The sequence below is a fragment of the Notolepis coatsorum genome, assembly GCF_963971535.1.
Source record: "Notolepis coatsorum genome assembly, chromosome: 17".
NCBI classification, from domain to species: domain Eukaryota; kingdom Metazoa; phylum Chordata; class Actinopteri; order Aulopiformes; family Paralepididae; genus Notolepis; species Notolepis coatsorum.
Genome location: NC_140181.1, coordinates 39,041,143 through 39,056,482, shown reverse-complemented (window position 1 = coordinate 39,056,482; position 15,340 = coordinate 39,041,143). Strand labels below are relative to the sequence as shown.

Below are 15,340 nucleotides of genomic sequence, written 5' to 3'. Positions count from 1 at the left end.
TTTAATGAAATGATTTTGTTGTTTCACTGTGCATTATGCCATATTAGGTTTTTAATTCAGTCTTTGATTGATTGATCAACTATACAACCTATGAATCCTATTTTCAATCCTACCCTGTCATGTTCTATCATCCCATAGGGACACAGATTCACTCACTCTAAAGTTTCATTCTGAATCCTATTTTTGAACATGTGCAGAAGAAGCAGGCGTCCAGTTCGGACAGAATCACACTGTATGGTCTGATGGTGAAACCTATCCAACGCTTCCCCCAGTTCATACTGCTGCTACAGGTAAGCTAGCCAAGCCAGTAGCCAAGCCAAGCCAAACCAGTTCATACTGCTGCTACATGTAAGCTAGCCAAGCCAGTTCATACTGCTGTTACATGTAAGCTAGCCAAGCCAGTTCATACTGCTGCTACAGGTACAGTAAGCTAGCCAAGCCAAGCCAGTTCATACTGCTGCTACAGTACAGGTAAGCTAGCCAAGCCAAGCCAGTTCATACTGCTGCTACAGGTAAGCTAGCCAAGCCAAGCCAGAATACTGCTGCTACAGGTAAGCTAGCCAAGCCAAGCCAGTTCATACAGCTGCTACAGGTAAGCTAGCCAAGCCAAGCCAGTTAATACTGTTGTTGCATGTAAGCTAGCCAAGCCAGTTCATACTGCTGCTACAGGTAAGCTAGCCAAGCCAGGCCAGTTCATACTGCTGCTACAGGTAGGCTAGCCAAGCCAGGCCAGTTCATACTGCTGCTACAGATAAGCTAGCCAAGCCAGTTCATACTGCTGCTACAGGTAGGCTAGCCAAGACAGGACAGTTCATACTGCTGCTACAGGTAAGCTAGCCAAGCCAGTTCATACTGCTGCTACAGGTAAGCTAGCAAAGCCAGTTCATACTGCTGCTACAGGTAAGCTAGCAAAGCCAGGCCAGTTCAGGTAAGCTAGCTAGCTAAGAATCAGAATCAGAAAGGTCTCTATTGCCAAATATACTTTTCACATACAAGGAATTTGCTTTGGACGTTACTGGTGCGACATTACATGCCATGCCAAGCCAATTCATACTGCTACAGGTAAGCTAGCTAGTCAAGCCAAGCCAGTTCATATGGCTCCTACAGGTAAGCTAGCTAGCCAAGCCAGTCCAGGCAGGGCACCAGGGTAGGTCAAACAATTACAAGTTATGGTCGTTTTTCTTATACAAGTCAACCTTATGAGCCTTTAGTTGAATGTGCTTTAAATTAAAGAGAATAATTTTGTTGAGAGAATAAACCTGTTGAAAAAAGCTCAGACACAATTCCCCAAATTGCAGCCAAATTTTTTATCAAAGGGGCAAAAATATCATATTTTAAGTTTATGTTATATATCATATTTTAAGTTTATGTTATATTGGCATTCATCAATTAAATAAAATCAGCACATTTCTCACACTAATGTCATCAGGAACTGAATTATTACAAAGCTAGTGGGCTCTTTTAGAACAGGAATTGGAAATGATGCAGGAAGGGGTGATATTCTGTGTGCTCTGTCGAGCATGATGAGGTAAAAAGTAAAAACCCAGCACCCATCTAGAGAGTCAGTATGACAAGTAAAGTTCTAGAAGGTTCCACCTGGAACCTCTGGCTGACTTTCCAGCTCGAGGAGATGAAAGCTGATACTCTTTTGTGTCTGCTGTAGTCGTAGAAATGTAGTATGCAGAAGCTTAAGTTAGAAGAAGTCTTTAATTGTCATGCAGATTAACACACACATGCAAGATGGGTGACCCACAGGAACACATACACATGCACTGAGTCGCCGATGAAATGTCTCTCTGCACTTTTCCCATTCCGTCGTCCCCCCAAGGGCAGCCAGGAGCAGACATGGGCTGCAGTGTGGGCCGCGCCCGGGTACCAATCCAAGTGCTCCTGTCCATCTTCAGGGACGTGACAGCGTTAGCGATCTGTTCTGCATGTTTTTCCATTGGGTTTATCTTATCGGGAGGGGAAACCCTTCCGAGCACGGGGAGAACATGCAAACTCCACACAGAAAGGCCCGGGAGATACCCCACCTGGGAACCTGGCAACGCGGCAACCTGGTCCCAAAGCGGGAATCGAACCCAGGACCTTAAAATAGTGTTAAAAATAAATTAGAACTACCCCTTTAATCCCCCATGGGGCGCAATTGGCGGATTGATAAAGTTGTATTGTATTTTAAAATCCAAAACAATTGTTTCAGGATATGTTGAAGAACACGCCAAGGGCCCACCCAGACCGGCTGCCCCTCCAGCTGGCCCTCACCGAGCTGGAGACCCTGGCTGAGAAGCTCAACGAACAGAAACGTCTGGCCGACCAGGTGGTGGAGCTCCAGCAGCTGGCCCGCAGTGTTGGAGACCGCAACCTGAACAAGGTGACAGGCCATACACCAGCCCGATCTCGCTTAAAATATGTAAATGAAATACTAATCGACCACAGGAAAAAAAGGTACATGATGTACATTGTTTTTTTTATTTTTATATATTTTATATTTAGTCATATATTTACGTATTGTATCGGAACATATGTACGTGTTACAAATCAGTACATATATTACATATTCAAATAAAAAAAGAAAATTTGAAAACTTTTAAGTTCCCCTGTTTGGGATCGAAGCCTAACCTTAGCCCTAACTTTAAAACTAACCTCAACTCTAACTATAATCATTGTTAGATAATGGTGAGAGCATTCGCCCACGACTGCAATGATTGTTGGTTCAACTCCTGGTTGCAGTGTTTGTTTTGGACTTTTGACGATACAATACATAAATATATGACTTATGGCTATAGCATAACGTACGTATTATGTACCTTTTTCCATGTGTTTGATTAGTACTTTATTACTTTATGTTCTCTGAGGAGACCGTGTTGGATACATACATAATTTTGGACACAGAGCATCTCTGGCTGTTACAGTATGTCTTGACTGCCTGTATGTCTGTGCTTCCACCCATACAGTACATCCATCCATCCAACCAACACATCTAGCTACTGATAGATTCTTCTATAAATCTGACCAGTCATCCGACAGATACTGTATTCAAAAGTAAAATCTTAAATACTCTGTTGTCCAAAACTCCATGTGTGGAGAATACAGTGGAGAGAATGAAACCCATGATCACAAAGTCTGTCTTTAAAGACAAGTCTGTTCACTCTGCGTCCATAGTAACTGGGACTAACCCGACCCCTGTCTCTTTGAATGGGGAGTCATCTGTATCTAAGAGTCATACATATCATTGTTTTTCTTTCATATTTCAAGTCACTGGCAAATTACTGACAACAAAAAACAACAAAACAAAAGAGATAAAAATGAAAGATCTTTCAAACTCAACATTGCATTTCACAGCAAAAGTTGGTAAATAATAATTGTACTCGACATAAAATCACATTGAATTATGTTGTCTGAATATGTTTGTTTTGTAGCAAGTAGTTCCATCATCATATAGACTGTCTCTGACACTATCACATTTAAACAAACTCTCATTGGGCAAACTTCTAAGTCAGTGGATCAAAAGGAGTAGCAGGAGACGACCCTTGTTCATCATATTATAGACTGTCTCTGACACCATCACATTTAAACAAACTCCCATTGGGCAAGCTTCTAAGTCAGTGGATCAAAAGGAGTAGCAGGAGACGACCCTTGTGGTACCAGGGTCCCCAAGGACCCCTGCTGGTCCCTGCATGCGCCCCACTTTGGGAAACCACTGCTCTAGTCTAAACCAGCAGGGGGGTCACAAAATGATTTTGGCAACATCATCATCATGTTCCTATTCTTTGGTAAATCTTTTTCTTTTTTTCTTGTGAAATAAATATTTTTCTGAGTCTAAAGCCCTTTTAATCAAAATAGAGGAAATTATAAATAAATCATTATTAAGTTCTCTCTATGCTTGTCTATGTAAGGGGGGTCGTTTAACTGGCATTCCTCTGTTTTTCTAGATGACAGATCTGGGCCCTGTTCCTCGTACCTGGCTAACTGAGTTAGCCGGATACTTTTCAGGATAACTTGACTTAAACTAGACCTTTCGGTTCCCCAACGTGCAATTTTCTAAATCACTATGGCAACAGATCAAAAAGTTTGAACCTGGTCGAGGGCAGGGTTTAGTTCAGTTAGCTCGATAACCTGCATGGCCACGCCCTCGCAAAGAAATGCCAGCTCCCTTCCTGAAATAATTCTCACAGTCTAGATCCCATTATACCATTCTGAATTCTGTTTTTGTGCTTCGTTTTTCTAGAGGGGGCTTTTGAAATGTAAAATAATATACCTAAAATGCTTAAATAAATTTACTAAATAATGCACGTCATATATACGACGCTCACGAGGTGCGATATACACACATGGTTATTTTAATAACGTCGGAGCATTGCAAATGTGAATCCCGCTGGGATGTTTTTGGCGTTTGGCTCTGATTAGTTTCATATTCTCCGCTGTGGATGTATTTGCGCCAGGATTGTGTTTCATTCAAGCATAAATTAAAGCGTTTTCATGCGTGGATTGTGGATATGAATTACGACAAATCTGAATATGTGGATTATTATTATTATCATTATTATAATTTTTTTATTATCTTTTCCCCCTTCCTTTTTCCGATTTTTCTCCCATCCCACTGTTAGTCGTTATGCCAATTCCCAACCCCCTTCCTGGTTGTTGCGCACTTTCCCCTACTGTTGGTCCGGGAGGCCGGAGACTGTCGCATGTTTTCCTCCGACACATGTGCAGCCAGCCGGCAGCCAGCCTGGCCGCGTGAACACTTAAGGCAACCAACTTGCACTTCCGCGTTTCTCTGATTGGCCGAGCGCGCGCATGCGCATGAGCCGCGACGCGCTCCTCAGAGGCAGGAATACTAAGCTCCCCCTTAAGCTCCAGGAGAGAGGAGAGAGGCTGAAAACCCACAGTTCTTGCCTGACTGATGGGAGCCGAATCCCGGATCCGATTTGTCTGATGAATACCCCCAAAACATGGATGTGCATGCATGTAGTCACTGTGTGTTGTTGTAGCCACCGGGTAAATCGCGATTTTTTTATTTGTTTGTCATGACAAACCAATTACATAATCCAACATATGTGTAAAGGCACAGCATATTCCAGTTAACGGTATCTTTTTTGAATGATTCTTTACGGCGCAATCAATACTTCCATGCGTTCGGGACCTCCATGTTTTGCGGGTATTCATCAGACAAATCGGATCCGGGATTCGGCTCCATCAGTCGGGCAAGAACGGCGGGTTTTCAGCCTCTCCTCTCTCCTGGAGCTTAACGCTCGGCTAATCAGAGAAACGCGGAAGGCGCTCGGCCAATCAGAGAAACGCGGAAGTGCAAGTTGGTTGCCTTAAGTGTTCACGCAGCCTGGCCGCGCAGATTCTCACTGGGAGAGTGTAACGTGTGGGAGGCCACACTACCTCTCTCCAGATCCTACCCTCGCTGAGCAGGCGCCCCGACCGAACTGTAGGGGTCGCTGTCCACAACGCCCAGGACCCACCCGCCAGCTTTCCCCACCCCCTAATACTGCCAATTGTATTAGTGTGACAACACCGGGAGCTGGATTCGAACACGCGAACCCAGCGTCTCCAGCGTTGGTGACGAACGCAATCTCCGCTACGCCACCTGACCGCCCCGAATATGTGGATTGTTGAATTGTATCACTCACTCACACGTTATTGTGATATTGTAACTGGGATTAAAATGTTTGAGGAGATGCGCTGTTTGATTTGATGACGTGGACGTGACTTGAGAAAATGAATGAGCAATTGCAAGCCTTTGACGTTTTGATGAATGAATTTGAGAAAATGCATTTATCTGTTCAAGCACTGTTAGTGTTATCTGATGATGAACAAGAAGGTGATTAACATGACTGGTGTCACTGGTATAAACCAAAGGTTAATCAATTCAATGCATGTATGGATGATGTCCGAAACAGATTAAAACCTGATTAATAGTGAAACTGTATAGCCTCCCTCCAAGCCTCTCTGACACGTTATTTCGGGGGTCGCGCCTTGAAAACTTTGGGAACCATGTATTTATATAGTACATGATACCTAAGCACATACAGTACAGATATCCTCATAAGTATCTATTAATTCGTATCAATTAGATAATCTTTGGGCTTGTTTTTGTCTACTTATTCTGAAAGAGTTTAACTAATTATTTTCGCTAGCAAGATCTCATTCGATTATTCATTCCATTAAGCCTACTGCCAGCAGGCACACTTAAAGAAATATAATCTGATTGATTGGGGTAATGAGGGACTTAAAATTAGCCTTTAGATTATGCATTTAACTTGTCGGCGAGGCTATTGAGCCGTACTGTATTGTACCCATTCTGCATTCTGTTAATAAAGTTTTCAATCAATCAATGCCGTTAGAAAATCAGGATTTCTGCGATCGACACCTGCTGTCTTTTCAGGTGAGGCGGCCAGGCGCAATTATCCTGAATCAGCGTTCGAGGAACAGGGAAATCCCGGATTCAAACATCGGGTTAATTGGATCTGGATAATGGGACTTTTGATCGACTTAGTTGAACCAGGTACAGGGAATAGGGCCCTGGTAGATGTCCGTCAGCATGTGTTGTTTTGAGTACCTACAGTACCAACGTGTGTCTTATCTCTCTCCAGCTGTTGACCTCCGGACAGAGACAGCTGGTCCAGTGTGAGGTTCTGATAGAGACCGTCTACGGAGAGAAAGGCCAGGTGCTCAAGTCCAAAGAGCGCAAAGTTTTCCTCCTCAATGACACCATTATCTGCGCCAACGTCAACGTCAAGTGAGTCCTTCTATAACCCCGGGGGAATTTAAAGGGATACTCGCAAAGGGATACTTGCACTCACGTTTCCGTTTTTTTGGGATGTTGGGAGTAGAAATTGTTAGCACTAGTTGGCAATGTAATGGAAGTCAATGGAGATGCAAACTACATACTTTCTGGAGAAATCAGAAGTAGTACCTACCAAATAGTTTTTCCTACCTGTCTCACAACACAGTAACTATATTCAATGACTTAAAGTTGCACTATGCAGTTTCAGAGGAGGGGGATTTGTTTACAGAGCCTGCAAAAGACATTTACTGTAATTCTTAGAATTATTCTATGTTATGTTATGTTATTATAAATTAAAACTAAATATTTCTAAGCACTCTGAACCAAACGTAAGCCTAGAATATGTTTGTTAACACAATCTGCCTTTGTAAACGAGAGCAGTGAAATAGAAACTTTTCAGGAAGCTTTCTAGCTTCAAACAGTGTTTCAGGGATCCAATGTTATACAAATAAAGTTTGTTTATTCAGTTGTAAAAATATACCTTAGAAATTATTCTCACAAAAGAGAGTAAATAAATGCAAATAAAGATAAATGCACCTCAGATGTTAGCCTGGCATTTTTGTCAGATGTGGTGACTTTCATGGGTTTATATGGTGTTGAAGACACATTTTCAGATACAATAGAAGCCTATGACAGGTGAAGCAGCAGAAAATAACTACAACATTGTTTAGTAACGGTAAAGGATTTTTGGATGACTTGGAACTTGCATGTCAAAAAGACTGGTATGGTCCCTTTTAAACGTGACTTCTTGGGTTTGACTACTAGCATTGCTAACAAATTCTACCATTTCCTGTTTCCAACACCTCAAAAAGAAAATCGCTGGTACAAGTGCCTTTTTGGACAAACTGAAATTCATCCTGATGTGAAACAACTCATGTAAGCTTCTTAAAATATATGGAAAATCCCTTAACACTGTTTTAAGATCACATGTTAGGATCACTGAGTTCATAACATCACTGAAGACTTGACACTGTGTTTCCCATACCGTGCAACTCTGCTGAATAGGTTTACTGACAGCAGCATTGAGAACATCACATCAACAGAGGTTAAGGTCCAGTCTCTCTGCACTGAAGGTCCTCTTCTGTTGAGACCAGTGGTTCTCATCCCTTTATCATGTCAAGGACCCCCCACATTCATACACATTCGACTGTAGACCCCCACATTCATACACATTCGACTGTAGACCCCCACATTCATACACATAGACTGTGGACTACCACATTCATACACATTAGACTGTGGACCCCCACATTCATACACATTAGACTGTGGACCCCCACATTCATACACATTAGACTGTAGACCCCCACATTCATACACATTAGACTGTGGACCCCCACATTCATACACATTAGACTGTGGACCCCCACATTCATACACATTAGACTGTAGACCCCCACATTCATACACATTAGACTGTGGACCCCCACATTCATACACATTAGACTGTGGACCCCCACATTCATACACATTAGACTGTGGACCCCCACATTCATACACATTAGACTGTGGACCCCCACATTCATACACATTAGACTGTGGACCCCCACATTCATACACATTAGACTGTGGACCCCAACATAATTTGATACACAGACTGTGGACCCCAACATTGATACACATTAGACTGTGGACCCTAACATTGATACACATTAGACTGTGGACCCCAACATAATTTGATACACATTAGACTGTGGACCCCAACATTGATACACATTAGACTGTGGACCCCAACATTGATACACATTAGACTGTGGACCCGAACATAATTTGATACACATTAGACTGTGGATCCCCACATTCATACACATAGCTGTCTTTCCATAGCTGTCTATGCTGTATGTAGAGAGATAACAACAGAGGAAACTGGTATCTATCTTCTTGTCTGACTCTGGAGAAGACGATAGGCACATTTCCCATAATGTTGATGTGTTCCTTTAAACAAGGGGTGGGCAACCTTTTTGGGCATGATATCTACTTTGCCCTTTTCCAAGGCTGGAGAGATCTACCATCACCAGCCAAGCAGACAGAGTGAAAATCACCTCCACTTAAACTATTCCTCTTTCCTCGGGGGACCCCCTAAACCCCCACCCAAGAGTCCCTGGGGGTCCACAGACTCCACGATAAGAACTAGTGTGTTTGCAGAAATCATTCCCAGATAAATAGGATCACCATCACGGCACTCACAATCTACAGAGATGAATATGAATATTAATGTGCCCCAGAATGACTCGCCAGCCCTGCTGTGATCTCATTGTTGTCTTTTAGGTTGATTTCAAAGGATGCAAATGATCCCCGGGTGTTTGTCTCTTGTCCTGTTTTGTTATCCGTGCTCTAGTTCTGCATCCTGTTTGTGGCACCAGTCCAAATCTCAAGGTTTAAGAGTTACTGCATGTAAAAGAGCAGATTCTGCAGCACGATGCACTTCCATTAAAGACAAGAAGATGGATACTAATTTCCTCTCTGTGCGTTCAGTAGAAAGCTATCCGGCTGCAAGCTAGCCTGACTTGACTTAAGCCTTTGCACTCCCTGCGGAGCATAGGCCACTGACGATTTCTTTCCATGTTGCGTGGTTTTTGGCCTCCCGAACGATGTTGTGCCGCAAGCTAGCCTAGCTCAGCACAAATTAATGAAAGCAGATACAGATGAGCTAGCCTAGCTGTTGGGCAAAAACACCTTTCCTGGAGTTTTAAGATAGGCAAGTGGTCCGTATCCGCTTCCATTCATTTGTGCTAAGCTAGTATACTTTTGATGTATTCAGAAAGTATTATACTAAAGTTGTGTTGAATTGAAACCACTTAAGTTGTACTCAGCGTGCTAGAAAATAAAGAAATTAATAAAGACATTAAGAAATATATTGAAATTGTACTTTTAATGTATTTTTGGTTACTTTCGCTTACTGAAATAGTACACTTTTAATACGTTTACTAAAGTACAAGTTAAGTTTGGTAAACAAACTCAGGTTTCTTTGTTTTTTAAGTGTACTTATTTTACACTTACACTTAAACATATTGATGACTATCATACTAAACATGTCTTTTGAATTAGTACATGAAAGCACATAATGGGTACATAAATAAACATAAATGGGTGATGAAGGAGGCTATTTCCATTTGTTTCCTGTCCACTAGGGGTCCCCCGGACGTCAGCAGTCTGGTTCCCATAGGCCCCAAGTACACGGTGAAGTGGAGCGCCCCCCTTCTGCAGACCCAGGTAGTGGAGGTGGGACAGGACAGCTTCAGGAATAAAGACAGCCCCCTCTATCAAGCAGGCAGTGTGGGGAAACGTCTCGGGTCTGTCTCCAACATTCCTGGTAAGAAAAAGCACAACAACAACAACAACAACAACATTGGGTTTGCCTAGAGATAGTATTGTGGTGGTTAAAGGGAACGTGTTGTATCATTTCAACAGTTTTATATGACTTTCTTTGCATTCTACATGTTTGTTCCCTTATATTGAACATGCCGTTTGTGGTGGGTGTAGCACACACCCACCTGCCTGGCTACCCCACACCACCCAAAAGACCAAAAAAGACCTTTACAAACTGGGCATTACATTAGATAAGCAGTGTTCCTGGCTCTGAAAAGCACAGCTAATTGATTAATTAAAGCTAACTGGTTGTGACATCACAAACTGCAATCCTTCTGAACAGCCTGTTTGGGCTTGTTAATCTGAAGACTTCAAACGGCAAGGAGTACATATGTTGTCTTTCCCCATAGACTGCCAAATCCATAGACTGCCAAATCCATAGGAAGACAAATTTTAGACCCTGCTGGCCTGTGATCAGATCCTGTCAGGACTCCTTCTCTCCTGTGTCTCTCCGTACTCTGTCTCCCTCTCAGCCTTCCTGCTGTCAAAAGAAACGTCCTAAAAGAAAGTTTGGGAAAGAAATAACAACATTGGGCCTACTTTATAATGCCTAAAATACAGGAGAGGAAAATAAACTGCACTTAGAACTTGTATATACATTGACAAACTCATTTCCACTTACATTTAGAGTCTGATCCTTCTTTGAGAAGATCACTGCACTCACGACAAAGTTGCCAAAAGACCGAAGAGCAGTATGAGGAAAGAAGGTTCTGCACACTTAGGTTCTGCACACTTAGGTCCATGCAGTGTTTCTTTAAATCCACAAAATCTTAGCTTTCGGTCATACGATCTTCATCAGGGCAAACATGAAGGTCCAGTGAAGGTCTTAGGCTTTGTGGTATTAAAGAAGCTTGCGTGGACCTAAGTGTGCAGAACCTTCTTTCCTAGATTCTGATGCTTTGAAACAGTTGGCATATGCATAGTGGCACATCATCAACCTTCAATATTTTACACATAAATATTACTAAACAAGGCTCCATTGTGTGCACAGATGTCAACCAAAGGTCCCAGATGGAACATTCATAAAAGCAAAACAGCTCTTCACCCCTCACACAGAGACAGCTGAAAGAACCTAAGAGCCTTGAATTACCGTAATTCCTCTAATAGTGACCGGTATTCAATTACAAGCCGGGTCTCTATTAATGGCCGGGTGCGCTCTTGAGCTAAGCAATTATAAGCCGACCTCCTAATACAAGCCGGGTTACTAATATACTGAGCTGCATACTGAGCTGCTAAGGTAAAGTTACTTGATTTCACTTTGAAAACGTTGAAATGACCAGTGACCACCTGTAATTGCACTGTTTACTATTTCATACAGTACTTGGTTTCAATAAATGAACCCAGTACATTGTATTGGGTTCAAACTGACACAAAATGTTGATTTATTCATTATGATCCGTTTGAAAATTAGAAATATAGGCCTCTCTCTTATACATGCCTCCTCCTAATAAAAGCCTGGTACCCGCTACAGTTTAAGCAAATACAAGCCCGGGTCACTATTAGAGGAATTACGGTAATAACATAATATAAAGATTTTTTTTATTATAATTTTTTTTTTATCCACTTTTTCTCCCCTTTTTCTATTTTTCTCCCATCCCAATTTCGCTGTGCCAATTCTCCCCTGTCTTGAACGTTGCTCGCATATGCCCCCCACTGGCCGGTTGTAGGGAGGATAGAAGTCTTGCATCACGTGTCCCCTCCGATACACGAGGAGGCAGCCTGTCACATCTTTTCACCTGCCAGCGCGGACTCTCATTGGCGAGGTGTAACGTGTGGGAGGCTCACACTGCCCCCGCCATTTCCTGTCTCTGCTGTGCAGGCGTCCCCAACCGACCTGTAGGAGTCGCTGTCCACAACGTCCAGATTACCACCCATCGACTTCCACCCGCTAACTCTGCCAATTGAGTTAGTATGACGGCCGGCCCAAGCCGGAGGCAACGCCGACAGCCGGATTCGAACCCGGTGTCTCTTGCGTTGGTGACGAGCGCAATGTCTGCTGCGCCACCCAGCCGCCCCTATTATAAACATTTTCAAGGACAGAATCGTCATCGTTTAAACCCGTTGCCTTGAATGATTCAGAATGACTGACGTAGAGATATTATTCCAATGGCATAGATGGTTTTTCTGTTTTTCATTTAAAGATATTTCAGTTCAGCCTCAGTGAGAGTGAGATGTTACAAGATGCTGTGTGATCTAAAACACACACACACACGCACGCACGCACACAAACACACACACACACACACACACACACACACACACCCACACACACACACACACACAGCTTAAGCCTGTAATACAAATCAATTAAGATAAATAGATATAAATGCCATGCAGATGCAGAGACCAGCATTTTGGAAGTGGAGTTATAGTTTATAAAGGCAACACAAATTAATAGTAGACGTACACACACACACACACACACACACACACACACACACACACACACACACACACACCAAGTTGCTTTTTGCCAATTCATGCCATGCTATCAGGGATCTGTTAATGTGCTTGGAGATCAACACAACACATTTTTTAATGTCACAAGGTTTTTATGCCCTAATTGAGTGTTAAAAGATGCAACATGTAAAGACCTCAGTCTCCTCTGTATCTCTCTCTTCTGAGGCGTCAACATGTAAAGACCTCAGTCTCCTCTGTATCTCTCTTCTGAGGCGTCAACATGTAAAGACCTCAGTCTCCTCTGTATCTCTCTCTTCTGAGGCGTCAACATGTAAAGACCTCAGTCTCCTCTGTATCTCTCTCTTCTGAGGCGTCAACATGTAAAGACCTCAGTCTCCTCTGTATCTCTCTCTTCTGAGGCATCAACATGTAAAAACCTCAGTCTCCTCTGTATCTCTCTCTTCTGAGGCGTCAACATGTAAAGACCTCAGTCTCCTCTGTATCTCGCTTCTGAGGCGTCAACATGTAAAGACCTCGGTCTCTGTATCTCTCTCTTCTCAGGCGTCAACATGTAAAGACCTCAGTCTCCTCTGTATCTCTCTCTTCTCAGGCATCAACATGTAAAGACCTCAGTCTCTGTATCTCTCTCTTCTCAGGCGTCAACATGTAAAGACCTCAGTCTCTGTATCTCTCTCTTCTCAGGCGTCAACATGTAAAGACCTCAGTCTCCTCTGTATCTCTCTTCTCAGGCGTCAAGTGTCCACAGTGTCTCTCTTCTCAGGCATCAACTAGTGTCCACAGTCTCTCTTCACAGATTCAAGATTCAAGAGGTTTATTTATCACATACATACCAGGGCATACAGTGAAATGCGGGATTGTGCAAGAATACAATAGTCAATAAAATAAGTAGAAGATAATAAAATAGACATAAAATAGACATGACAAAATAGACATGTTAAAAGTCCTGAGATAAATGCAATACAATGTTAGCTAGGAATTAAAGGCACTGGGTCCTAGGGCTGACCCCTATTAGTCGAATAGTCGACTAATCGATCGAAAGGAGCCGTAGTCGACTGCCAACCTCTTAGTAAAAAAAAGAAAAAAAGTATTTTTCTTTATTTAAAAATAAAAAATAAAATTATCATTCTTTCCAAAAGAAAACAGGCCTAGAAGCGTGGCTAACGCTAATGGCACGCATACCAGAGGCTAACTGCCTAAGAAAACAGGCACAGAGGCACTGAAAGAGGATTTCACCCATCTAATGAACACACTAGACTAGACAAATATCAAGATGTATCCATCAGTGGACCAATTGCATGCTTTTGCAGAGGACAAGAAGCCTTCCATTGACTCCTTCAGACATTAAGCACCCCCCACAGCCCAAATGGAATGATAAAAACATTTTTTAAAAAGTATATTATATCTTTTTCAAAAAAAAACTTTTCATAGTCGACTATCGGTAAATTTCGGCCAATTTGATTTGATTTTTGATTTTGATTTTATTTTATTAGGGATCCCCATTAGCTGGTGCGATAGCAACCAGCTAGTCTTCCTGGGGTCCACACACAAAAAAACACAAAAACAATCACCATTGCAAAAAAACAAAATTATTAAAAGTCAGTACACACAATGCATAATGAACCTACTGTAACAATTAATATAGCTAAAATTACATTAGTGTAAAACAAAAACAAAAAAACACTTTACAGTGTTAAAAACTATTTAAAAACAATTTAAGATTCTTTTTAAAAGTGAATCTACTGTAAATGCAGCAGAGGTTCCGAGGCAGGCCATTCCACAGAGTTAATGCTCTAAAAATAAAAGATCTCCCCAGAGCGCTGGTTCTAGGACCTGGCAATTCAAGCTGCCCACTACTGGAACCTCTAGTGTAATGCTCGTGCACAGTATTACTAAAAACAATCTGATTATGTATAAAAACAGGAGTCTTACTGCTCATGACCAACTTGAACAGCACAAGTATATTAAAAGACAATCTATTTTCAACGTTAAGCCAAGAGAGGCGGGCATGCATACGGCTCACATTAGACCTTAGTGAGCAGCCCAGTACCAACCGTGCTGCCCTGTTCTGGACCACCTGGAGCTTCCTGAGGTCACCACTGGCAGCAGATGACCACATCGCAGAGCAATAGTCAAGATGACATAAAACTAAACTTTGCACTATCTGACATAAAAGGGGACGGGCAACAAAAGAAGCACATTTCCTGGAAATACCAATTGCTCTTCCCATTTTTAAAACAATATAATTAATATGCTGAGACCAAGACAGAGTGCAATCCAGCATCACTCCAAGGAGTTTAGTACTTTCAACTTGTTGAACTGCTGAATTACACAAGTTTAAATGAAGCTTTGGATTTGTAGATAACCTGTGCCTTGTTCCCAGCACAATACATTTAGTCTTGGAGATATTAAGGACAAGTCTATTACATACTACCCAGTCATGCACAACTTTAAGTTCTCTACTCAAAACTTCATTAAGTACATTGCATGATGGTGCCGCGTAATACAATGTTGAATCATCTGCATAAAGAACTGTTGTAGCACATTTGGTAGCCCAAGATAGGTCATTCGTAAATACAGAGAAGAGCAAAGGTCCTAGGCAACTTCCTTGCGGCACGCCACACTCTAGACCTCTGCTACTGGACATCATACTGCTATTTCGACTATCCAAATCCTTAGTCGGGGACAGCCCTACACTACTATACAATATACAGTTTTACTCTATGTCCCTATGCTATACTTGCTATTACTAACTAT

At 42.2% G+C, this 15,340-nt stretch overlaps 1 protein-coding gene across 2 annotated transcripts in view; it reads left to right on the top strand.

Annotated features, from left to right (window-relative positions):
• The window catches only part of arhgef10lb (Rho guanine nucleotide exchange factor (GEF) 10-like b), a 141,861-nt gene that overhangs the window by 23,121 nt on the left and 103,400 nt on the right, over nt 1–15,340 (top strand). For both annotated transcript variants that reach the window (XM_084332821.1, XM_084332822.1), the window contains 4 exons: nt 198–290; nt 2,201–2,371; nt 6,603–6,748; nt 9,928–10,109. In XM_084332821.1, the coding sequence (XP_084188947.1) occupies nt 198–290; nt 2,201–2,371; nt 6,603–6,748; nt 9,928–10,109 (592 nt within the window). The remainder of the gene's footprint in view (nt 1–197; nt 291–2,200; nt 2,372–6,602; nt 6,749–9,927; nt 10,110–15,340) is intronic.